Genomic DNA, 26,485 nt, shown 5'->3' with positions numbered 1-26,485 from the left:
ACCAATGACTTTACATTGAATTGACAGTTTATTACATGGCAAAGAAACTGGTAAAACAAACTTCTACAAGTAGTTATAAGTTAAACATGTTCAACAGGTTGTAATCCAGCTACTCTCTCTTCTTTTGTCCGTCTTGGTGTCCGTCCCACATAAGGCGCTTCTCAATACCAAGTAGCTATGCCAAGTTTGGACTTGAGCGCTTGAGAGTACATAATACTCGGGAATACAAACTCCCAAGGATGGCTGCCATTGCCGCTGGTCTGTGAGAAGTGCATTCTGGGATACCTGGCTGTCAAAGGTCCACACAAGTCACCTCCCGATGCATCCCCGATTGAACAGGCAGAGCAAGTTCACATGCGGGCATTTGGACTGTACTTGGCTGGATGCGGACTTTGAATCGGAACAGTACTTGGGCTGCGACTGATGACATTTCACAAGTCCGCAAGAACACAAGCACAGGCAAGAACGCAGATTGAGAAACGGCTAGATAGTCTGACCGTTCCTTTGCTGCAATGCATGGTGGGATATATTGCGTGGTGACTACTTTTCGTGGTGCACTGTGGGATACTTTAAAGGGATAGTGCGCCCAAAAATGAAAATTCAGCCATTATCTACTCACCATATGCCGAGGGAGGCTCAGGTGAAGTTTTAGAGTCCTCACTTGTGGAGATCCAAGGAGAGAGGAGGTAGCAACACAACTCCACCTAATGGAGGCTGATGGCGCCCCAGATTAAAATGTCCAAAAACACATAATTAAAACCACAAAATATCTCCATACTGCTCGTCCGTAGTGATCCAAGTGTCCTGAAGCCCCGACATAAAAAGTTGTTTGGAAAAACGTCATTTGAACTCTGNCTACGGACGAGCAGTATGGAGATATTTTGTGGTTTCAATTATGTGTTTTTGGACGTTTAAATCTGGGGTGCCGTAAGCCTCCATTGTGTTGCTACCCCCTCTCCCCTGGGATCTCCCTAAGTGTTGTCAGGACTCGGCACATGGGTGAGTAGATAATGGCTGAATTTTCATTTTTGGGTGCACTATCCCTTTAAGTCTTTACTTAATTGAAGTATAATATATATATATATTCGGACAACACTACAAAATGGCGAACTCACTATATAATGGACTATGTAGAGAGTAGTGAGTGATTTCGGACACAGCCATTACAGTAGCAACCGGAAATTAAAAGACAAAACCGGAAACGGATCGACGACAAAGTAAAATGGGCGCCATGTTTAAAATGCAAGTTGTGCGCAGCTGTGGCGAGCTGCGGAGGGAGTGACGTCAGAGGGAAGCAGGTGAAGTTGATGTCCGTTGACTATTAACTTTATACAACAAAACCTAACGGTCACTACTCCTGAAATACGAAACATAAACGGACGGTTTTTCCCTTTATTATAACGGATACAGCGTTAGCAACGTTTTTCAAATTAGCTTAAAGAACCGAGAGTTAGCATGTTTGCTAACGTTGCTACTGTGTGTTTTCTTGTGTTAACAAAATGTAGCTGGCAGCAGTGGACGGTGGATTCATGGAGTTTTGGTTGGAAAGCAGCTGCTGACGTAGAGACTGAGCTTATCTGGATGGATGTAGATGGAGAAACTGTGGACCAGGCAGCCAAAATATGGGAAACTACACTGTATGATGTGGTTTTTGGAGACTTTGCCAGCATGAGGAGCTTCACACAGGTGAGTCAGACACATCTCCTTTCTCTGCTCTGTGCTGTATCGTGGTTATATACTTGCAATGGGTTAAAGTGAATATTGTTTGCCTGAATGTGTTTTCTGTTAGGCTATAGCCAGGGGCAGGTTATGGTCTACTGAGGTCTGTCATTATGCTCTGTGTTGCTGGATTAGTGTGGTTCTTGTTGTGCTTTGAGTTGGTACACTGATAAAAAATACTCTGTGCTATTGTTGTGTCCTATAGATAGGAGGGGTGTGGATTTGATGCAGCTGTTCTTGGTATCCAAACTCTTCCATTCAGCCTCTAAGTCTTCATAAAGAGAACTGAATAAATAGATAAGGGACATGCAAAAGTCCCAGTTTGTTTTGATGTGAACATCAGCTCCGTGCAGAGACATTTTTGGGGACAGGTGCTGAAACAAAAAAAGGTGCACCTCTCTCATAATCCATCCACTTTCAACCTCTTATCTGAAGCCGGGTCACAGGGGCAGCAGGCTGAGCAAAGTATTCCAGACATCCCTCTTCCCAGCAACGTTTTCCAGCTCATCCTGTGGGACCCCGAGATGTTCCCAGACCAGATGAGATATGTAATCCCTCGTGTGTTCTGGGTCTGCCCCGACACACTGAGGAGGATTTCTGCCTCAAAGTATTCCAGTATTAAGTTAACAGATTGCTGAAGAGAGAAGAGTCTTTTGGGAGGTAGTTTGGTTCATTTACATCAAATTCAGCTTCCTACAAACATGCTTCTTGTCTTCACGCTTTCAATGCAAGGCTTATTTTATATTTTCTCTTGTTTATACTTTCCCATCAGACCACTTTAATTTAACCTGTGATCCAGCTGAATTCTTTGTTTACCGTTGGTTCAGAAATAAAATTACATTCCTCTTTTTTAAATTTCAATCCACTGCTCAAGAGATGGGAACAATAAAGTTATGAGAAAACCGCTGTGATTTAATTTAATAGCCAAAAACAATGCACCTTTCGAGGGGATTTATTTTGAGAGTGCTTGCTTCTTTCCTACGTGATTTAATTTAATAGTCACATACTAATAGGTGTTTGGTGCAGGCCAGACATACAACCTAAAATAATAAATTAGACAAAGAAATAGAAAAGAAATGTCTTGCAAAAAGGGCACATATTGTGTCAGAGGGCAAAAGAGCAGGTGCTTGAACACCACCTGGGGTCTGTCTGTGCACGTGCCTGGTGAACACAAATCTGTTGTTGTCTTAATGCCACCTGGATTTGAAATCTTTTTTGCATGTTTTAAAAGTTTTTACATGTGATAGTATTTAAAATCTAAAAAGCATTAACTCTGTTTTTACCAGTATTGATGACCTACGTGTCACATTGTGCTGCTTTAGAGGTTGCTGCTATGCTATGAATTTTCTTTCGCACAGCTGTCTGTTTCTAAACTCAGTCGATGCGTGTTCTATTGTGAGTAAATAAGAAATGTCAATCTGATTACAAGGCTGTCCACCTACTGCACTCTGTGTACTGTGTGCTGTCACCTCCATGTTCCCATTAGTGTGCTGCTGACAGCAGGCTAGACATGGCAGCTTCATGACATGCCCACAGACCAAGCAGAGCTCTTTTACCTGGCTCCTGGTTTGTGGTGTGTCAGTTAGTACATGGCAATTTGATTAAATGTAAGTTTACTGGACTAAAGGGTGAGCTAATAGCGGCCTTGGGGGTCTGGGGACCTGTTGGTTTAGTTGCCCAGGAAGTTGGTAATCTAACCTTGCTTTGATGCCTCCCAGTAAAATCAAAGGTCTACATTGTTGTAATTTTAAAAAAGCAGCTTTTCCAGTTTTTACCTGCTGAAAACACTCCTGTACACACGCTCACGTGCTTAAAAATGTCTTGGAGTATTCTTGTAAGGATTCACACATACCTGATCTCCAAATCTTTGACCTGCCAACACACAGAAGATCATACACTGTGTTTTCTTGAGGGGAAACTTTCATTTGTTCCTCTGTAAGTCAGGACACGTTGTGACTTTAACAGTCCTGAAGAGAGAGTTGTAACCAGTGCTGGGAGAGTGACCCCTCTCCTGTAAAGCACATGAGCTTTCTGTATTTATTTACCATCTACAAAAAAAATATTTACAGCTCATGCAGTCAGTCAAATTAGCTGTAATGTGAGTAATATGTTATCACAAATATCATGGTATTATTATTATTGTTATTATTTTTTTTTACAAAATCGTGTAAAAGGTGTGCCTTTGAAATGGTGCAAGCTGGATATCACAAGACCAGTGAATGTGCAGTCCTATTAACAATAAAATATAAAGTATTAATACAAGACTGAGGAAATTCACAAGTTACAGCAGCTCAAAAGTCTGAAGCAAAAGAAAAAAGGAAAAGAAGTGACCGAGTGATGAGTAGAAAACACGGCAAAAATAATAAAAGGAACATATTGAAAAGTCAATTATTTCACTCTATTGTCATATACACACAGGCCCGGAATACACACACACACACACACACACACACACACACACACAACCTATACATGGATTAAATGGAGAGACGCCCGGGCGAGGGGGCAGCCCACGGACAGGCGCCCCAAGCAGTTGGGGGTTTGCTGTCTTGCTGGGACTGGGTGAACTGGCACCTCTCCAGCTACCAGTCCTCACTTCATACTTGGCCTGAATTGGGACTTGAACCGGTGACTTTCTGGTTTCCAACCCAAGTCCCTATGGACTGTTACTGAGCTAGAAGCTATATATGTAATCGATAACTTCCACCCAAGATGTTTTAAATCATTGGCCCCCAAAATATGAAGATTTCTTTTATTGGTAAACCAAATCAGAACATAACAGAACAAAAAGGGTCCAGTCCCTTTAATGTCATAACTGTAGACAAGGGGTGATAATGATTAATTGCTGATCGATTAATCAGTCGTCATTAAACATGAATTTTAATTGATCAATCGATAGGCTATCAGAAGTCCAAACAAACACGCTCAACCCTCAGAAGTATGAATGGGTGCTGAATCCTCAAAAAAATGTAAAAAACTGTGTACAAAAGGTACAGGACAGCACTCCAACTGTAGTGTTTATTGCCACACGAACGTTTCGGGTGAAACCCTTCCTCAGCGTGCACAAGCAACAAAGTGAATGGATCACACACACAGGTGTCACTTATCAGTAATCAGGCTGACACAGCAGCTGCAGGTAATGGCAAGAGAAGAAAAAAGAAAAAAGGAACCTAACAATGTATCCCTTCTTATATCAACACAAACAATCAAGTAACCACAATAGTGATATTTTTTTAAAACAGTTATTCAACAATGAAATGCATATCAATTTCTAAGAATTCCAAGCTTTTAACATTTTTAAGGTTTTTAAAGTTTTTTAACAAAAAATGAACAGGCAAATGTCTAATTGTTTTAATACAGTTTTCTTGTTAACCTGTAGGCCTGTTAGTCAAGAACATTTGTACAAAAAACATTTTTACAAAAAACAAGTAAGCACCAACTCCTCATTCAGTCCCTTTGGCTCTAGAGTGTCAAGGAAATGAATCCAGAAACATTCCTTTTGCAAAAGGATTTTATCCCGATCTCCACCTCTAGGTGGAATCTTAACTGCCTCAATGCCCATATATCTGAGATCAGCTGTGGTGTGGTAGTAGCTGTTAAAATGTCTGGCTACTGCCGATTTAGAATCATGATTGCGGATGGAACATTTATGTTCACAGATTCTAGTTTTTAGTTCCCGTTTTGTTTTACCAACATAGTACAGATTGCAAGGACACTTCAATAAATATACAACAAATTTAGTGTTGCATGTTATTCTACCTTTGACTTTCACAATCTTACCAGTTTTAGGATGTGAGAAATAATTTTCTCTGATCAGATTTGGGCATTGAACACAATTGAAACAAGGAAAATTGCCATTTGGCACACTGGACAAAAAATGATGAGAAAGGTTTTTTGGTAAAACAGATCTCACCAAATAGTTGCTCAAATTGGGCTGTCTTTTAAAGAAGAATCTTGGTGGCTCTTGAAAAGCTCTTCCGATATCGGGATCTGTGTTCAGAATATACCAATAGTTATTTACAACCTTTTTGAGTGCACTGGAAATAGGGCTATATGTGCACACCATTGAAACCGAGTTAGAATGAACTTTTTCTTTCGGCTCTAACAAGACATTCCTCTGGATCTGACGAACTTTATCCATGGTTTTTTCAACCAGAGTGTTGTTATAACCTCTAGAGACAAAATTCTTACAGAGCTCCTTGGCTTGTGACTCAAAGATTTCATCCGAATCACAAATATGTTTATACCTTAGAATTTGGCTGTATGGCAAACTCCTCTTAAGCGAGGGTGGATGATAACTGCTGTAGTGGAGAAAAGTGTTCCTATCTGTCTCTTTTTTATACACCTCTGTGTGTAAATTATTGACATTTTTCTTAACCAGAACATCTAGAAATGAAATCTTCTCCAAATCAACATTAAGTGTAAACTTAATAGATTCTTTTTTGCTGTTCAAATATTCATGAAATTTCTTCAGGTCCTCTGCATTACCACTCCATACAAAAAATAAATCATCAATGTATCTCCAATATGTTTTAATGAATGTTGAAAAAGGATTGTTGTTGTAAATAAAATCTTCCTCAAACTTGCCCATAAATAAATTTGCATAGTTTGGTGCTACAGGAGAACCCATTGCTGTGCCTCTGCACTGTAAATAATAACGATCTTGAAATTTGAAGTAGTTTTTAGTTAGGACCATTTTAGTCAAAGACGACAATAACTCAGTGGGTGGATGTAACTCAGACCGCTGATTCAAAAAATAACTCAAAGCATTCAAGCCATCCTCATGTGGTATACTGGGGTATAAACTTGATACATCCATAGTGCATAGTATATCAGTGGAGGTAATGTTACAATTATTCAGTTTCTTCAAAAAGTCAGTAGTGTCTTTCACATGAGAGGGCAATGTCTGTACCAAAGGTTTAATGTGAGAGTCAATGAATTGCGAGATAGGTTCAGTAAGTGAACCGATGCTGGCCACTATAGGACGTCCAGGTGGATTTTTCAAATTCTTGTGGATCTTCAGCAAGGTATACAACACAGGTCTGATAGGATGCACTTTAATCATAAATTTGTATTCATTGTCCGAAATCCCATCCATCTGCCTGGATGCAGATCCAACTTTTAGATTTGGACAAGAAATTAAAGATACATTAAAACGTCACTTACGCGAGGGTGGGATTTCGGACAATGAATACAAATTTATGATTAAAGTGCATCCTATCAGACCTGTGTTGTATACCTTGCCGAAGATCCACAAGAATTTGAAAAATCCACCTGGACGTCCTATAGTGGCCAGCATCGGTTCACTCACTGAACCTATCTCGCAATTCATTGACTCTCACATTAAACCTTTGGTACAGACATTGCCCTCTCATGTGAAAGACACTACTGATTTTTTGAAGAAACTGAATAATTGTAACATTACCTCCACTGATATACTATGCACTATGGATGTATCAAGTTTATACCCCAGTATACCACATGAGGATGGCTTGAATGCTTTGAGTTATTTTTTGAATCAGCGGTCTGAGTTACATCCACCCACTGAGTTATTGTCGTCTTTGACTAAAATGGTCCTAACTAAAAACTACTTTAAATTCCAAGATCGTTATTATTTACAGTGCAGAGGCACAGCAATGGGTTCTCCTGTAGCACCAAACTATGCAAATTTATTTATGGGCAAGTTTGAGGAAGATTTTATTTACAACAACAATCCTTTTTCAACATTCATTAAAACATATTGGAGATACATTGATGATTTATTTTTTGTATGGAGTGGTAATGCAGAGGATCTGAAGAAATTTCATGAATATTTGAACAGCAAAAAAGAATCTATTAAGTTTACACTTAATTTTGATTTGGAGAAGATTTCATTTCTAGATGTTCTGGTTAAGAAAAATGTCAATATTTTACACACAGAGGTGTATAAAAAAGAGACAGATAGGAACACTTTTCTCCACTACAGCAGTTATCATCCACCCTCGCTTAAGAGGAGTTTGCCATACAGCCAAATTCTAAGGTATAAACGTATTTGTGATTCGGATGAAATCTTTGAGTCACAAGCCAAGGAGCTCTGTAAGAATTTTGTCTCTAGAGGTTATAACAACACTCTGGTTGAAAAAACCATGGATAAAGTTCGTCAGATCCAGAGGAATGTCTTGTTAGAGCCGAAAGAAAAAGTTCATTCTAACTCGGTTTCAATGGTGTGCACATATAGCCCTATTTCCAGTGCACTCAAAAAGGTTGTAAATAACTATTGGTATATTCTGAACACAGATCCCGATATCGGAAGAGCTTTTCAAGAGCCACCAAGATTCTTCTTTAAAAGACAGTCCAATTTGAGCAACTATTTGGTGAGATCCGTTTTACCAAAAAAACTTTCTCATCATTTTTTGTCCAGTGTGCCAAATGGCAATTTTCCTTGTTTCAATTGTGTTCAATGCCCAAATCTGATCAGAGAAAATTATTTCTCACATCCTAAAACTGGTAAGATTGTGAAAGTCAAAGGTAGAATAACATGCAACACTAAATTTGTTGTATATTTATTGAAGTGTCCTTGCAATCTGTACTATGTTGGTAAAACAAAACGGGAACTAAAAACTAGAATCTGTGAACATAAATGTTCCATCCGCAATCATGATTCTAAATCGGCAGTAGCCAGACATTTTAACAGCTACTACCACACCACAGCTGATCTCAGATATATGGGCATTGAGGCAGTTAAGATTCCACCTAGAGGTGGAGATCGGGATAAAATCCTTTTGCAAAAGGAATGTTTCTGGATTCATTTCCTTGACACTCTAGAGCCAAAGGGACTGAATGAGGAGTTGGTGCTTACTTGTTTTTTGTAAAAATGTTTTTTGTACAAATGTTCTTGACTAACAGGCCTACAGGTTAACAAGAAAACTGTATTAAAACAATTAGACATTTGCCTGTTCATTTTTTGTTAAAAAACTTTAAAAACCTTAAAAATGTTAAAAGCTTGGAATTCTTAGAAATTGATATGCATTTCATTGTTGAATAACTGTTTTAAAAAAATATCACTATTGTGGTTACTTGATTGTTTGTGTTGATATAAGAAGGGATACATTGTTAGGTTCCTTTTTTCTTTTTTCTTCTCTTGCCATTACCTGCAGCTGCTGTGTCAGCCTGATTACTGATAAGTGACACCTGTGTGTGTGATCCATTCACTTTGTTGCTTGTGCACGCTAAGGAAGGGTTTCACCCGAAACGTTCGTGTGGCAATAAACACTACAGTTGGAGTGCTGTCCTGTACCTTTTGTACACAGTTTTTTTCAATCTATATGCAGTGCTTTCAGAGAACATGCAATATGGTGCTGTGAGCTTTGATTGAGGAAAAAATGCATTTGTTATTGTTTGGTGTAAGCACAGTGTTAAGTTTGTTTTGAAAATCAAATGATTGTTAATTTTGCCAATAATCGATAAAGGAAAATGCTTACAATCTGCACCCCTACTGTACACCTAAATAATTACATTCAGGTTCTTGCACTTTTATTGCAACTATATATACACACTTTTAGCATTTTTTAACCACAGTTTTGATATAAACTATATGTCCTCTTCTTTATGTGATCACATGACAAACTCAAACTTGTACTCAAGATTCTATTTGTATAAAGTTTTACATCATGGCTTGTGCTGTATGTCTTGTGCGTATGAAAACTGCACACGGTGCGTTGAATTTGCGCTGCGTCACCAGAAGATGGCGGAATCTCACTGCGTAACGAGGACTGAACCGCTTCTTGATATCTCCACCTGCATGAGGCCATGTGGTCCTGAGGAGAGGCGAGAAGCAGTGATGAAGAGTCATCATCACGGCTTCACATATTTAATGCTCATCTCATAAAATCTAAATCAATTAAAAATTCACATATAGTAAATTCCACGTTCATTCATAACTCTGGGAATTAAATTAAGGACAGCAGCGCATAATAAGGTGGGATTTTCAGTTGAATATATACAGCGTGTTTTTTTTAACCAGTTTTTGCTTCCTGCACACCGCAGATGAAGAAGACTCTTATCGATCCGCACACCGCCTACTGGGTCTCCTTTCCTTTTACGCAGAGCGGTCCACATGAGGGGAAAAGGCCACTGGCTTCCAGTGCAGCATCTCTTTGTTGTCTCCCACCTCCACTTTCAAACAGGACCACGGCTTGGCAAGACCTGAAAGGCGTCATGTGACTCTGCATCTGCTCTCAGTTGTGGCAAGATAACCACGCAACGAGGGAGAGAGGGAGCGAGGGGGAGAGTTGAGGAGGAGCTTGCAGCGATAAGATTCACTCCACGCGCCATCAGCATCTCAAACTTGCAGCCTCTCCATCCATCCTCATCTCTCTCCGGCGCACACAACCCACAGGCGTTTTATTTAGTTTCCTTTCTCTCCTCCTCCGTTGGAAGGTGCATAGGTGCATCCCGCGGTTCATACTCGCTCTGTGCTTAGTTGATTATGGTCACAACCCCCGCGGTGCCAAGGTGGAGTCACCCCGCGTATCTCGGATCGGTGCGCTTCTCCAGGGGCTGGGATGCGCACCGGGCACCTCTCGCTTCCTGCCTAGTTTCGGGTCTGAGCAGGACTCAAGCGCGGCCCCAGGGCGCCGAGGAAGGAGGACCCAGTCGACCCGGAGCAGGATGCCGGTGATGAGAGGGCTGCTGGCCCCGCAAAACACCTTCCTGGACACCATCGCCACCCGCTTCGATGGCACCCGTGAGTAACAAACGATGATGATGATCCCCTCTACGCACAGCTGAGATATTGTTTACTTCATATACACTATTTCTTTCCCTCAAACGTGCATGAAAGAAAAAATGCAATATGGAATTTTGCATGCAAATTGAGCCTGTATGCACATTTAGGAATATTACAGAAAAATACAACTTTGAAAGTTTAAAGGATTTTCACTCTGCCTAATAAATTAAAGGGATAGTCTGTCAGTGTGTCAGTCTACAAAAGGAAAAGGTTTATTGGATGATATAATGTGCACCTGTCTGCACAAGAAGAGGTCAAACCATGCTTTTACATGATGGGCTACGAACAAAGCACATTTCAAATAATCAAGTTCCACACATGCATCATGATCAGTAGTCTGGTTTTCTCGGGGATGGCAGTGTAGTGATGGATACTAAATGTTTTCTGCAGCTGAAGGTTGCATGAGATCTTGCCAGCTGTTGTAGTTGTGTGACCGAGGCTTCCCTCAGTTCCTTTGTGCACCACTGTGGCCATTGTGTCTCCTTTGCGCACATGTCCAGGCTGCACTCGTCTCTTTTACGCATCAAACTCAGAGCTTTTGTGCCTCACGTCCCAGCTGAGCCTGTTTTACCCTGATCTCCATCACAACACTCTTTAAGCAATGCTGCTGGGGAGAGAGAGGTAGGATACAGAGAGCGTTTTTTTTTTTTCTTCCTTTGGCGAGGGTTTCTTGTGAACAGATGCGATGAGCAGCCCGTGTGTGTTTGGGCCCATGCTGGGTAGGTGGGCGGGTGAGAGATGCTTTTATCGCGTTTGGGCCACTCGTCTCTCCGTCTGCGTTGAATATTCAGGACGACAGGAGTTTGTGTGAGTCTGCGAGTGGGGCGAGCCCCCCCCCTTCCTCAAACCAGTTATGTGTGACAGCATGATAGAGGAGATTATTCGACCATGCAGGGAGCAAGTCGCTTACAGGCAGATCCCGATCTCACTCAAGGTTTTTCCAAGTCCTCTCCTCTCCTGACAAAAACACAGTAATAGTGCCTCTTGCTTTCGTCGACAGGACATTTAAATGCTCCGACTTTGAAAGGCAAAGTGGGTTGTTAGTGCCGTCTCTTAGTGAGGATCTGCTGTGGGGACAAAAAGAAACAAATAGCTCCTCTGTGCTGCGTTGTCCTTTATCATCACACTCATCTCCCCACTGTTATGTGCCATATGACAAAGAGTCTACAAATACTACAAACACTATAATCATTTAGTCTGCATTATTCAGATGAAGACATGCACACACATGTACATTCACCCACCCCCCCGACCCCCACACACTGCCCTCACACATGCTGACACACAAACCAAACAGTAGAAACGATCATGTTCTGCAGATTAGCTCTCATCACGTCTCGAAGTGGTCGTGCTATTTTTCTTTGAGTGGCTAAAACACAGGCCTTCCGTTTGCCGAGGTGCCGATAATTACACATCTCCAGCAGTACATGTGCAGTCATTGTAATTAACTCGCATGGATGTCAAGAATTCATCGTGGCCTTTCTGCTTGTCAGAGGAGGTGGAGGAGAAGGGTGGGGGTGAAATGAGAGGTTGTGGGGGTGGGGAGGGCGGCCGTGTGATGGGAGAATGTGTGTAGCTGCTCCGAGGGGAGGAGGGAGGGATATTTGGATGTCTAAATATAAATCCATTACGGGTCTCGCTGTGACAAACATGCAGCTATGTGTTTTTAAATGGTGACATTAGTTCCTCATTAAATCAGACACTTGAGAGAGAATGAAGGAGAGGGCCAGTTATGTGTCTGTCTGTGGAGGAGACGGAGGTTTTGTGTCTCAGTGTGTGTGCAGAAAGGCCTTTGTTGTGATTATGAATCAAAGGCAATCATGATTAGTTTAAAAAGCCACTCATCTCTGCCAGATCCCATACCTGGAAGCTCTTCATTCTCTCTTGTTGAAGACTGTTAGCTGGCAGCGTTGGCGCCGCTCTTGGAAATCTCTGGGGCCCTTAAGCTCCAAGTTTAGAGCAGAAAAGACCAGTTTCATGCCTCCATCAAATGGGACTCACAGCTGGTGGTTGGTGCTAAAGGCGGCTGGACGGGGGAGGGATGCTCTACTGTGCTCTGTTGGTTGGTTGTCCATCAGTTGTCCATGCTCACGTGAAGCAATTTAAAAGTGTTGAATTTGTTCACGGCTATGAAAATTTAAGATTGTTAATATTTGATTGATCACAAAACATCACTTTATAAACCTGTCATATATATTTAATTTGTAAAAATCTGGAGGCTTTAACAGGTTTGGAGATGCAGTCGTGGCGGGTATGAGCAGAGCCTGATGGAGGCTCCACATCCAGGCGTGTGTGGACACTGTAGGACAGCTGACAACAGGCACTCGGACGTGGGCACGGACCCTGCAGACCTCCCGCCTTTCTTCTGCTTCTGGTTCCCCGTAGCAGCCTCAAGCAAGCCCCACTGACCCCTGCTGTGGTCTGCTCCTCTGCCAGAGAACCAGAGGGAGGGTGGGAGGTCAACAGGGTCTATGCACACAGCCAAGAGCCCTCTGTCGGCTTTCCTTCAGTGTTCACAGCCCCTCTGATGTGGAGCCATTGACCAGGGCTGTCTGGAATGGATCTGGAATACCATTTCGTGGCTTTGAAGCCTCAGTGGTATTACCTGTGAATATTTGAAGCTTTGATATTTCGCAACAAGATCAACCCAACCTGAACTGACTTTAGAGGGAGAGTGAAGAAAAGTGGGAAGGTGGACTATTGCGAGCAGTGTTTCTGTGCCGTAGGTCAGGCCGCTTTACTAGATGCAAAGCAAGTGCTTCACTACAGTCACAAGCTGCACATACTGGCCCACATTTTGTCTCACCTGTTAATTTCTCATTGGACAGCCAATTTAATTGTTTGAAGCGAGGGTCTCTGACTGCACTGATTGTCTTTACAGTATCGGCTCCTTTGAGTTGACACATGTAAATATACCAACCTTTTCTTTGCAAGGTATGGTGTCTCTGACATCATGTATACGTTTACATTAATAAAGATAAAATATTCATTTAATGCACTGATTTAGTGCTCCATTTGTATGTAGGTAGGCTATCTACGCTGGCCAACCATCTATTGTTCTTTGAGGGGCAAGTTGAAGTTACCTCTGCAGCCTCGTGCTCCATTCAGGTGGTGTCAGAATAATCTGAAAAATGGGTTTCCGATCGCTTGAACACTCTGAGCAATAAAATACAACACATTTACTTTGTAGCCTCCACGTTGCTTTCACATTACAACATAAAGCTCACAGATGTCGACTATCCAAGGTAGGGCTTGACGCTAACTTTTTTCCCAAGGAGCACATGTGCTCCTAAGTTGAAAAAGTAAAGAGCGCACAAAGAACTTTAGGGGCACAATGTAAATTAATCAAATAATGTGTTTTCCGTTATAAACGTGATGCAAATAGACATTTACAAGCAAAATTATTTAATGAATTTGTATACAAAATGTACAGAAAGGTAAAATCATCAAGTTTTGAAAAAGTATTGCAATTTAATTTTGTCTTTAATGTTATTATCTTATATATATTATCTTTGCAATATGATTATCTTATATAATGTTATTACTATCCTAAAACATTCTCCAGGTCCTCTGAAACTCTGCAGGACTTATTTCCACCCTGCCCAGCAGCAGTACCGTGGCGAACGGTCCCTAACTGCGGGGAGAACGGAGCAGGCTTCCCCGGAGGTCCGCTGCTTTTCCCGGTCCCTTGTCTCCGCCACACTTTGACTTATTTCCACCCAGCCAACAGCCTGGCCGTGGAGAACAGTCCCTAACTGCGGGGAGAACGGAGCAGGCTTCCCTGGAGGTCCGACCCTTAACCCGGTCCGTCTCCGCCACACTTTGACTTATTTCCACGCTGCTGACAGCGGGACTTATATTCATTGTGCCTACAGCGGCTTGGAAAACCGCCCATAACCGTGTCACACGGGGAAGAGGGAAGAGGGAAGGCGGCTGGAGTTCCTCCAACATTTGCGGTTAGATTATCATATTTTTTATTGACAAAAATATAGGCTGCTTCGGCTGATTTTTTTTATGCGCACATGGGCCCCTAAATATTTTTTTACAGTTCGCACACACCTATTTTTAGTGGCAAATGCGAGTGAAACGCTCGCACTGTCGAGCGCTGCAAGGAGACCATGAATGCACCATCGGGGGTTAAGTCGAGTCAGATTCAGTTGCCTCTCGTTCACTCATCCTAGCAGGCAACAGTACCCTATGATAACAGCAAGTGGGAAAAGGGAGTCATGACTGCACTCTGACGTTCGACAGTCTGGCCCGTTACATACCGAACACTAAAAAAAGCAAACACTACAAGTGGTTAAAAAAGATTTGTTCTTTCCTTTTTGCCCATCACTAATCCACTATAGCATCAATCATGTGTGATGCATGTCCACTGGGCTCTAACAACTTTCTGCACTGCTTTGTGCACTGGCTGTGGCTCAAACACAACACATAAATAAAGACTGAGTAAAAGTGTTCACGTCGAACTCTTGTTGGCTTCAGATGCAGGATGGAATCAGACTGCACAGTGAATTTTACAAGCTCCAGCAAGGTGTTCGATCGCCTGATGGAGACCTTGCTAATACACTGAAGCACTAGTCAGTTTGGATAAATGCTCAGAGGCTTGTGCCTTTCACTGTTAGCAGTTCCTTTTAAACCTGAAAGTAGAGATTGCACCGATTGAACTTTCCGTCTCCTGCTGATACCGAGTACCAAATTGATAGGAGTGCTTCTTTTTCCCAAATCTAAAATCTGTATACCCTATTGACTCATTTATTTGTAAGACAGCATGAGACCAGGGACTGAATGAAATTACCTGTGGTGGATAGAATACATTTTTATAATTACATGAACCAAGAAACTATTTAATGTAGATGGATCAAGTCAAAGCAGACACTTGATTTTAAGGTTCGTGGACAGAAAATGCAACTTGAAGATGCCACCTTTAGGTTTTGGAAAACTGATGTCCATTTTCTGACCTTTTGCAGTCTTAATGAGTCATTGATTAATTTGGAAAAAGTAATCAACAGAGGAATTTATAATTAAACTAAGTGTTTGCTGCAGCCCTTATCTGCACGGATAGTGTTTCACATCGATGCAGCCCTGCCTGAAACCTTCCACACATCAGTGCCCCAGTGAATGCACACAATCTAATCAGTTCAACATGCTGAAAGAGATTCATGTCACATGTCAGACTCGTAGTATTACACTGTTAGAATGAGATTACAGCAGGAATTTGTATCATCGAGGCAATTCCTGTGCAGTTGACTCTAAAATGATTGTATCTAAAGCTGCTTACGACACATGCATCAGAAGATCACCAAGACTACAAGTAAGAAGTAGCAAGTTTGCGGTTTGGATTTTTTCCAACTTGACCTGAGAGTGATCATGAAAGACGTGTGTATGACTGTTCACAGGGGTAAACATAGATTGACACACCTTAATATGGACATGAAGTGCTGCATCACATTGCAGTTTTACCTCACAGCTTCTGAATCACACACTCGGAGAAAGGTTATTATTTATAGACCCCTCTCATGACGAACGTTGTAGCCGACACCTCTCAGAACAGCCTGAGCAAAAGAACACATAGAACATACACACTCGCGCATACACACCTTGTAAATAGAGAATTTGTTAATTGACGAAACACCGTGCAAATTTATGTTTATTTCTTTTCCTTCTGCAATCACTGGATTCATGCAGAGGAATCCATGTATCATTCGAATCATAATTTTGAATTTGTTAATATGTGGTAATTACAGTCTGGAGGAAACCGAGGAGAGAATAAGTCCTCTGTAGACTCAACCATAAACCTCATGCAAAGCTCAATCAATGTTCATTTGCTGCTGCACTTCCTAGAAAGGGCAACAGCTGTGTGGGACTGCATGAGTCAATTGGTCCTATTAATTGAGTGGGTCTTGACTTGGTCCTAATCAGGTTAGAGCCAGAGCCCTGCTCGTCACGTGGACGTCTGGACCTGCCACCCGCCTGCGAGCACCCGCTCCTTCTCTTTATTTGTATCACCATGGAACTTCCCCTGTTTATTACTTATTGTTAGAAAATCAAGTTTATATTGCAAGTTTTCAGGCATTTTATGTTAAAATATGCAAATGAGACAGCATCTAGTTAAATATGAGCTGATTTGCATACATTTCCAGATGTAAAAAAACTGAAGCCAGGTTCAAGAGTCTTGTTTCATTTTGTTGACATATTAGAGTCAAAGGTTTTTACTGCACATCTTGTTTTATCGCTCCCTAAATCAGAAAATACTCACAACTGCTATTAAAAAAATCTGTTTTCACCTTGTTTTTAGGGATAAAATATTCTATAAATGAGGCCATGAATGATATATGAACAAACCCCATTTGTAAAACCCTTCAGGATATAGATAGGACTGACGCTGGAAAGTTTAGGTATTACTGAAGTAGAGATTTTGGCTCAGTGTGAGAAAACAGCCTTAACATACATTTATAGACAACCAGGGTAAAAAAACCCTAACTAATAGATATCACCAGTAAACTTCCCCAGTTGGCTACTGACATTAAGACATTATTTGTGCAAGTTTTCTCAAAATTCTTATGTCATTTTGTAGGGGTGTAACGATACATCGATCCACATCGATACATTGATTAACGATCCGATTATATCGATGCAAAATGAAAACATCGATCCATATCGTCATCTTAAAGATACACATTTATTTTGAAATTCACATAGCACGTCCGTGGCACCATTTCTGGGCAAGCACGCCTCCGCTCAAACAACAAACAGAGCTCAGAAATAAAATGGTCAAATCATATTCTAGTTGTTTTTGTGAGTTGATGTAAATGATTGTGTTAGATGGGCATATGATATCGCGTCATATCGATCGCAGGCTCCTGAATCGAATCGAATCAAAATCGTATCGTGACAGACTTTGTGATATCGGCAAACATTGTATCGTCATCCAAACAAATCGATATAATATCGTATCGTGATGAAGCTGGTGATTTACACCCCTATCATTTTGTGAACATATCACAGTGAAAAGTTTTTACAGAGGGGGTTTTGCATATCTCTTTTTTATCACTCCATAAATAACAAAATACTGACAACAGCTATAACAAAAGAAATCAATTTTCACCATATTTTTTATGAATAAAATGGTAAATAAGTCATAGTATGAATGATATATGAACAAACCCTGCTGTAAAACCTTCAGAAAATAGATAGGAATTAAATGGAAAGTTTGGTGTCTGTGCGTGTGACTGAAGTTCAGATTTCTGACTCAGAGTGTGAGATAAAACCAATTTTGAGAAAACAGCCATACATTGTAAAATTTCATACATTTTTAGGCAACTAGGGTAAAAATTTTAACTAAACTTAAACATCCCCGGTTAATTTCACACATTAAGACAATTATTTTTGTGGTATGTTTTCTGAAAAAGTCTGTTTAAATCTGCAAATAAGACATTGTCTAATTAAATATGTGCTTATTTTCATTCATTCTCAGATCAGAAATCTGAACTAAAATAAACCTAAATGTGTATTTTGGACGTTTCCTTTCCACCAGTCTGAAAGAAGACATGTTAAGGAGCAAAATAGCCCAAAATCTAAAAAATTGACCAGTGCATGAAGAACTTTTTCACCTGAGGTGTCTCGTTTTACGTTCAAAAACTTTACTGATGAAGAAAATTCTCAAACAGGGAGATCCAGCTGTTAACAAACGACAAATCTTACATATTTCTATTTTATTTGTGTCCAAATTGCCTGCACATGAACCCCTTATTTATCCAAGCCTCAGCCTGGTGTCAGACTGTCTCTCCCTGGTTACTCTGTCACACCTACACTGTTTTAAGAATAGAAGACAATTAAATCTGCAGTGAAGCTGCTGTCTTTACGTCTTACGTTGCCAGTTCTGCACAAATGTCAGGGATTATTAAAAGATCTCAAAGTTGCAGCAAGTGAATTAGTAGAAAATCTTTGAATATGAAAGACTGATAGTATTGATGGAGTATTGCCACATTTCTTGACTTTAAAGATCTTCCTCCTTCATCTCCAGCCTTATCACATGCGCTACTCACTTTGCCACAGAGAAGTATAAGGTATATTACATTCTGTCTCTGTAACAGCTGAGAGAACTCAAAATGGTCTCACACCCCTCATCCCTCCCTGCTGTTGTCCTTTAGTCGTTCATTAGTTGCCCCCCACCCTCTCCTCTTGTTATCCACTTGATTTTGTGCATGCATGTCTACGTGCATGTGTGTGAGTGAGCAATGAGTGTACAAGGCTCTGGGGCTGTAGGGAAAAAGCCTGTCACCACTTCCCCGTGCCTGTGTTTGTGTATCTGTGTGTGCATCTGCGCCTGTGTATGTTTGACAGCACAGATTAGCGGTGAAGCATTGCTCTGTCTCAGGTGTGTGTTTCCCCCGTGGCGCTTTGTGCTTAAACCCCCTCCTGGCTGCACGTCAGGCAGGAACAGATGTAATGATAGGCCTAATAGTGGTGAGGTGAAGCGATGTCACTTTGTGGTTGGGCAAGCTACACCCATCATATTTTACACCAGATAAAAAATGGAGGAGGAGGCTTTCACATCAGGAATTGGGCCCAGATCAGAGTACGCTTGATAAAGTAGGAGGGCAGGCAAGAGGGTCGTTTTTGACTTTGTCTCCGAAATATAAGCTCATCGTAGGCATAATGATAAAGTTGACTCTATGTATGGGCTGGGATCTTTCAATGGAGCTCTTTTCTACACTGTATCGGCAACATAAACATAACGTCAACATAGAAATGTCACATAGGTTGTGTACTCCGGTACAGAACAACATGGCTAATATTATAGGTGAGTGGCGGGAGAGGGTGGAGGGAAGTGCAGTCGTACTTGGGCATAGTACAAGTCAATTGTGCCTAAAATGAAAACGCCGTAAGACTCAGTCATGCTGGCAGCTCTGTGAGGCTGTACGTTAGTCTCTAAAATAAAGATGGACAACATGACAGCTCCCCAAAAGTGAAGCCAAAACATCTCAATCGCCCCCTGGTGGCTGGCTGCAGTATAGGTCATAAACCCCGCCCTCTCCATGGTAGCAGATGGATTGTGGGCCAAACTAAAAATGTCAAAGTATATGTCGAATAAATTTTTCCTAAAAAAGGTTTCTGTCATTTTAGGCTGTTCTTATCACACTGATGTTTGTTCAAATGTAATTTTTCTGATAAGTTTGGTTTTAATCTGGTATTTGATACTATAAAAAGGGGATCTGACGTCATGATTGACAGCTGCGTGAGCCAATCGGTGTGCTTGTGGTCGATAGAACTGCTCGTGATTTGTCGGATGGGTGTATAGAAGGTGTATGTAAGATGTCATCAGAGCAAGATGGCAGCAGCTGTATCCAGGGTATTTAGGGTCCGGGCAGCTAAAGGCCCGTTTCCACCAAAGAAGTTCCTAGCTGCCAGGACACTATTGTAATCCTAGGTATTCTTCTTCTTCTTCTTTCTTCTTCCGAGGAAATCATACTTCCCATGGGTGAAAACTCACCAAACTTTGCACAAAGGTCCAGTCTCATGCCAGATATCCTCAGCGGTAAACTCAAGCCAATAGTCCTGATGGTGGCGCTACAGCAAGCGTCTGAAGTTCAAAACTTTGAAGATTCATAACAAATCAACCATACGTGCTACAACTTCACAACTTTCATCAAACTGTAGCCCCAATACTGAAGAAACTTTTGTACATTTAAACCTATTAAAAATTATGAAGTTCATCACTTTCATCACAATTTTTGCTCAATTTACACCAAACTTGCTACAGAGCATCTTCAGACTGTCCTACAAAAACTATGTTTCTCAGATTTTTGATTTATCTGTAAACGGTACTGTAAACATATACATGCAAATTCTTGCTAAATAAATCTTCAGTGTTCATGAAAAAAATGACAAAATTCTAGAGTCATGGTAGATGATGTGTGGCAAATTTCAGAATTTTATCTCAAAAACAATTTTTGACAGCATTTTGAATTTTTTCAATGTAAAAATGGCAATTTTAAACATAAGTTTTTCACTTATGGAGCAAATCAATCATTGTTACAAACAAATTACCAACATCTCCATGCTGTCTAGATGCAATATGTGTATTTTCAGATTTTTGTTAATCTGCTTTTCCATGCATGGACGGCTGCTAAACCTGCACGTCTGGCTTAGTCAATTTGTGAAGCTACACATGAATTGTCACTGACTAATTAGCTCAGTGAGATAGAAATTAATTCTTAGTCTCAGAGGTTGTGAGTTCAAGCCTCAGCTGATGCAAAAGGCAGATTGTGTTGCTAAATTCCTAAATGTCTTCCAATTCTTCTGCTTGTTGCTCAGAATTGCCTAAAAATACCCGGACCCGACCCATCGCTGCGCAGCAGCTATAATTTGGCTTCATGTTTGTACAGTGGGAGGAAGCAGAGACATGACGTCCATCTTAATGTACACTCTATGGGTTGTACTATAGGAAAGCAGCTCATTGAACTGAATGGTGATGTTGGCATGGCAACATGTTCACAATGAAGCATTATCAGATTGATACATGGTGTTGTCAGATAGCCTGAGTCGCTGTATCGGGAGAGAGAAGTTCGATTGTTGCATCCCGAATGGGAATGTCATTAGTTTTGTAGGTATTTAGTCATAAATCAAAGTTTTTTTAGATTTAAATAACTGGATGATGGCCCTAAAAATGTCAGGATATCACCAAACATTGTCTGTGAACCATGAATGTGTTTATAAAACTGTGTCAGTTCATCCAGTGGGGCCTAGATGTGGATATTTTAACCAAATGTCATGCAGAATCATTCTATAGTTGGTGAGACGTTTCCCATCGATCTGAAAATTAGGGTTGCAACGGCATGAGATTACTGTCTCAGAAAATATAGTGGTTTGACTGTATCATGGTATCACGATATTACAGAATTAATATTATTATCAGTCAGAATGAGCCTTAAAGAATTGAAACAGAAAGGTTATTGTTGGTTGAACAAATGTTTTATTACTGTAATTGAAACTGGAAACCATTTTGTTGATGGACATTAGTGTAAAAAGTCTGCCTTTAGAAAATAACTAAAATAAAGGGGAGATTCAACACCCAGTTGCATTTTTTCAATATCGCAGATAAGCAAATATACATGGTATGATAATTGTCAACTCTTATATCTGGTATACCTTGATAGCGTTGTAACCTTACTGAAAATGTCAACCTAATGGTGTCACAAGAGTCATTAGGTTTCATCCTCTGGAGACTATAACTCTCTGTACAAGACTTCATGGCGATCCATTAGATATTTGTTGAGATATTTCAGCCTGGAGCAAAGTGGTGGACCGATCGACACGCTGACACAAGTGCCCTTAAAAAACAAGGTAGATTTTTAGAAAAGGAAAAAACATCAATAGAGCACAGTTTATAATCTTTGATGTGGTGCTACTTTATTGACTATGATTCAGGGTCATAATAAGCCCCGGGCAAAATGGATGTGATATTTAGTGCCAAGCTGTTAGCACTGCTGTGACATAAAGCTCATTTAAGTAAGTCCAGAGGCCAACTCCCATAGATCCTCAGTGGCATTTTGTCAAGAAGCTGCTCGCTGTATCAGCATCGCTGTCTGAGAGACACTATTTCATGTTCGCAAATTACTCAAGATGACCGCAGTAACATTTGAACGGCCTGTTTCATAATGTTGTTCAGTGACTACATAACATCATTAATGCCAGAGGCTATTGATCGTTATAATGACAGTGATGATGATAAAGGTTTTAGTGGCAGATTGAGATGACCATACTGACCATGGTTATAACGCAGGTCTGGTTTGCTCAGATGATGTATGATGTTGCTGTACGAGTGAGTGGAAACCAGCTGAGGTGAGTACAGTGAATGAGGCGAATGATAACGATCACAGTGGTCACATGTGGTCGCTTATCTAAATATAGTTCCACTGACAGCATTAATGAGCCGACTGCTGAAAGGAAAGGTCAAAACCGTAATCACAGCACAAACCAGAGTGCTTTAAAAATGGGAGAATACACAAGATACGTTTTTACGATTTGGATCTACATTATACACGGTGAAAAAAAGGTCGACTCAGAGCATGAATTACTACAGCTTATATTGGTACCTAATGTAGTGTGGCTGTGTTTGTACAGTAGCTCAGCCTGCAGGTCACAATCTGCCTCTCGTTATCGCCACTGGGCAAAAAAGAGGGAGCGAGGGCGGGAGAGATGGATGTTAGAGTGGGAAAGAAAGAGAGGAATAAATAAGGATGGGTGGGTAATGAGGAGCTAAAGGAAAGTGATGAAGCTGTGTGGTGTGTTCAAGGAACTGGCAGATATAATCAAAATGCAAAACCGGAGGAAGATTGAAGGCAGAAAGGAGAGACAGATGGACAGATCTGGGTTTAAGCTGAAATTTATCCCAGATGATAGTAGTAGTAATAATTATAGGTAGGAGCATGTTAATAATAGATAATATCCAAATTACAGGAGGTGAAACTGACATGATAATTACAAGAGATTATTAGAGATCCTCATGCAAAGAGTATCACAGCAGGCCTGGTTGTGATAAAGCCCCGTCTCCACCAAACCCTTTCAGTACAGCACCTTTGGAACCAGCAGTAAGCCTTCAGACATGGTACCTAGACCCTCGGTCTGTTCAGACAGTCCTCTTAAATGTGGGCGGGGTTGTTGTCACTCACTGCTCCGTCCAGCACTCGCTGTATTTCCTCATCAGCGGTGACACAGATGGAAGTCTGCACCTGGTTTATCGTCCACAGAACGAGGCTGCACGCCCACATTTTCAGAACAAAATAGAACAGGCTGCAGTGAGAGTCTCTCTCCATGGGATATTTAAAAATAGCAGCTTTGTGCATTTAGTCCTTCTCAGGCAAGCTCAGGGGTTTAGTGTTGCTGTAGCCCACAGGAACGACGCTCTGTGATGCTTCGTTTTCTCCAAGTGAGGATTAGAATATATGCAGTTTACATAAAAAGGTTGAAATTAATATATTTTTTAATGCTTAAAGATCCACTCATTACGAAAAGTCCAAGTTGTCACAGTGAAATTTAAGGTGTGCTGATGGATTCACGTCGTCGACTCATGCGTTGAGTAACAGTACAAGTAAACGTTCCACCTTAAAAGTTGTCGGCAGTCGGCCCAGTGAATGAAGTTATTTTTTTCCCAGTCTACAGCTGCTGTGCACGCCCAACGTCATTTCATTTTATAGTTATGTTATAGTTTACTGATGTATATAGGACAGCCACAACTCAGCCCTGAGCAGAGTGACCGTCCTCTACTGACCAATCAGACTGCAGTGTTCACAGCTCCACCTTTAGGACCAGATCTGTGTGCTAGGTACCCCAACAGAGGGGGGACAAACATGGGGACGGTTCTGTTGGTACCATCCAAACCTTTCACAGTGGAAATGGAAAAAATGCGTACTGAACTGAACCGTATTGATCTGCTCGATGGAAACGAGAATTAAAGCCCCTTTCCCACTGCATGAAAACCCACGAACACCTACTAATGTCTGGCATTTGCATTTAATGGGAATGGTTATAACAAGCATTTACCAAGCAAACAAGCATTGGCTTTTGCTCAGCACTGAGTTTGGGAGACTGAATAAGTAAGATGTAAAAAGACGTAACCACTGTAACGTTTTCACTGGCCTCTGTTCTGCATTCTGCTGTTTACTAACCTCTTTTTCAGCCTGTCTGTGAGGTCGAATGTGACACACCAGTAATGAAATTTTGAAGTTCAGCGAATTTCCGGCACAGTGCTTTTATTTTGAAGTGCCGTTTCCTGCTGTAAATTGAATGACTAAGGGACAGCTAGTTAACAGATACGGTAAAGTAGCTTGAGGACATGGCCAAAGGTATGACGTATGACACTGAACGTGTTAAACTGTGTGGACCTTGAACTATTGACTGGACGGACCAGTTGGGAACCACTGGTTCAGAACACCTAATTGATCTTCCACTGAAATCTGGCTAAACAAGGCAAAATTTAAAAAGTAGGTTTTAGGAAATTTGGGAGGAAAAACAACCTAATAGGGGCTCTATCTGCTCTCTCCATGACGCTGCGGAGGGTCCAGGGGCTAATAAAGCTGAAGCCCAAATTCATCTGCTTCCAATTGTAGCATATTACTGCAGAGCAGTCTAACGTAGCCCCTGTCGCTTTGGCTTCATCACTTTCATTTACTGCTATTATAGTCCTGGGCTCAGTCCCTCTCATGCTGCACGCTCATGTCTTTTGCCTCCCTCATTTCTTACGCACATGGTGACATCCTCATTGACCACCTGGTTTAGAGTCTATTTCGAGCTCTGTCTGCGTCTCTGCCTGTCTGTGCTCCTTCTACCTGTCTGTCTGTCTCTTTCTGCCTCCCCCTGCTGACCTGTCAGTTTACCTGGCCATGGTGCATTCTGCGCCTCACTACAACTGAAAAATTGCTCCAATTATTCTTTTGACAATGCTGGAGTAAGAAGCACGGAGGGTCTAACACAGGTCTGCAGGTCTATAATAAGCAACTGCACCAAAACTTGAATGATTCCAAGTGGAGAAAAGATGACAAAATTCAACTTGACATTTTGACACCCGTTTCCTCCGGCTCATTTCGAGAGCGCCTATAGCAGCACCTGGATAGTTAGCCCTGTTATAAGGTCTTTTGATTGGCAGCAGACATGTTATTCAGTATCATAAGCTCCCTCCCTGCTGCTCTTTGATAGGCACTGTCAGTCAATTCAAAATGCACTTTTACTTTATGTACTCTATTTGTAGAAACAGGTACTGAAAGGTAATGCTGACAAGAGACAGACAGATGCCACTCACAGAATCAGAAGGGAGGATACAGTTTCTGTGTACATTATGAAATGAAGTTACATACAAAATGTACAGGCACTAACAACCCTAAAGCCACTTTAAATCATCCTCAGTATTGATTCTCAGAGACGCACTGATTGTAATTTTCTTGGCTGATTTCAGATTTTTTTTTTAAGTCTGATCTGCTGATTCTGATTTTCTTTCTGTCTAACTATAATTAACAACATGCACAAACATATTTGGATCTTTAAAGCTGCTTTAAATATTCAGACAAGGAAAAATTTCCCCCAAAAACCTTTTAATGGATAAAAAATGAAGAAAACTCTGGAAGAGCAACAGAGGAGGAGGATCCCTCTTCCTGCATGGACAGAAGAAAACTCTGGAAGAGCAACAGAGGAGGAGGATCCCTCTTCCTGCATGGACAGACTCAACTCAACTCAAACTTTATTTATAAAGCACATTTAAACAACCAAGGTTGACCAAAGTGCTGAACAGGTCAATAGAAATAAACAAGCAAANAGATTGGTCTGTAGTTTGACAGGAGAGAGGGGTCCAGGACAGACATGCAACACGTCATGCACAGAAGAGGCAAACATCATAAAATTACAGTATTGACAATCGAAATGACAAAAGTTATACCTAGAATGTTAACACTAAATTCACGAAGGATTTTCCTGCTGCAAAATTTTCTGTCAAAACACTTTCTGCTCACGTGAGCCTTCACAAACCTGCAGAAGTTGCAAAGACATAACATGCACCAGTGATTTTAATTCATATGTTAAATACAAAACTAAAGCTGTCATCAGGACAACATGTCCCAGAAATGAGTACACATACATTTGAAAGTATTTTACAGAGTTTGGGGCAAATAAGAAATGTATTTGTTAAATAAATAAAACAACTAATACTAATAACAAAGTTGGACAGAAAGAAAGCAAACCAGTAAAAAGGCCTGGTCCTCTGTAACTGGGAGTCTTGTTAAACCAGTACATATGCTGCTTTCAGAAATCACTGTGTCATGGTCTGAGCTGCAGCCTCAGTAAACTGAGTCACTAACAGGTGGGTGGTGAAAGCCTCCATATTGATTATTTTAAATAGACTGCCATTGTAAATAAAATATGACTGTTTGGGTAGCTATTGATTAGAACTCACCCACTGCCTTCAAAAATGCAATCTACTGTAGCCAGAAAGACTGTGTGTGTGTG

The 26,485-nt window shown here is 41.0% G+C and overlaps 1 protein-coding gene across 1 annotated transcript in view; it reads left to right on the top strand.

Annotated features, from left to right (window-relative positions):
• The first annotated feature begins 9,902 nt into the window (after window positions 1-9,902).
• The window catches only part of LOC126393411 (potassium voltage-gated channel subfamily H member 3-like), a 200,137-nt gene continuing 183,554 nt past the window's right edge, over window positions 9,903-26,485 (top strand). The window contains exon 1 of the mRNA XM_050049569.1: window positions 9,903-10,444. Within this exon, the coding sequence (XP_049905526.1) occupies window positions 10,369-10,444 (76 nt within the window). The 5' untranslated portion in view covers window positions 9,903-10,368. The remainder of the gene's footprint in view (window positions 10,445-26,485) is intronic.

The sequence above is a fragment of the Epinephelus moara genome, chromosome 7 (genome assembly GCF_006386435.1).
Source record: "Epinephelus moara isolate mb chromosome 7, YSFRI_EMoa_1.0, whole genome shotgun sequence".
NCBI classification, from domain to species: Eukaryota; Metazoa; Chordata; class Actinopteri; order Perciformes; family Serranidae; genus Epinephelus; species Epinephelus moara.
The sequence above is the reverse complement of the archived record's forward strand: the minus strand, read 5'-3'. Positions and strand labels throughout refer to the sequence as shown.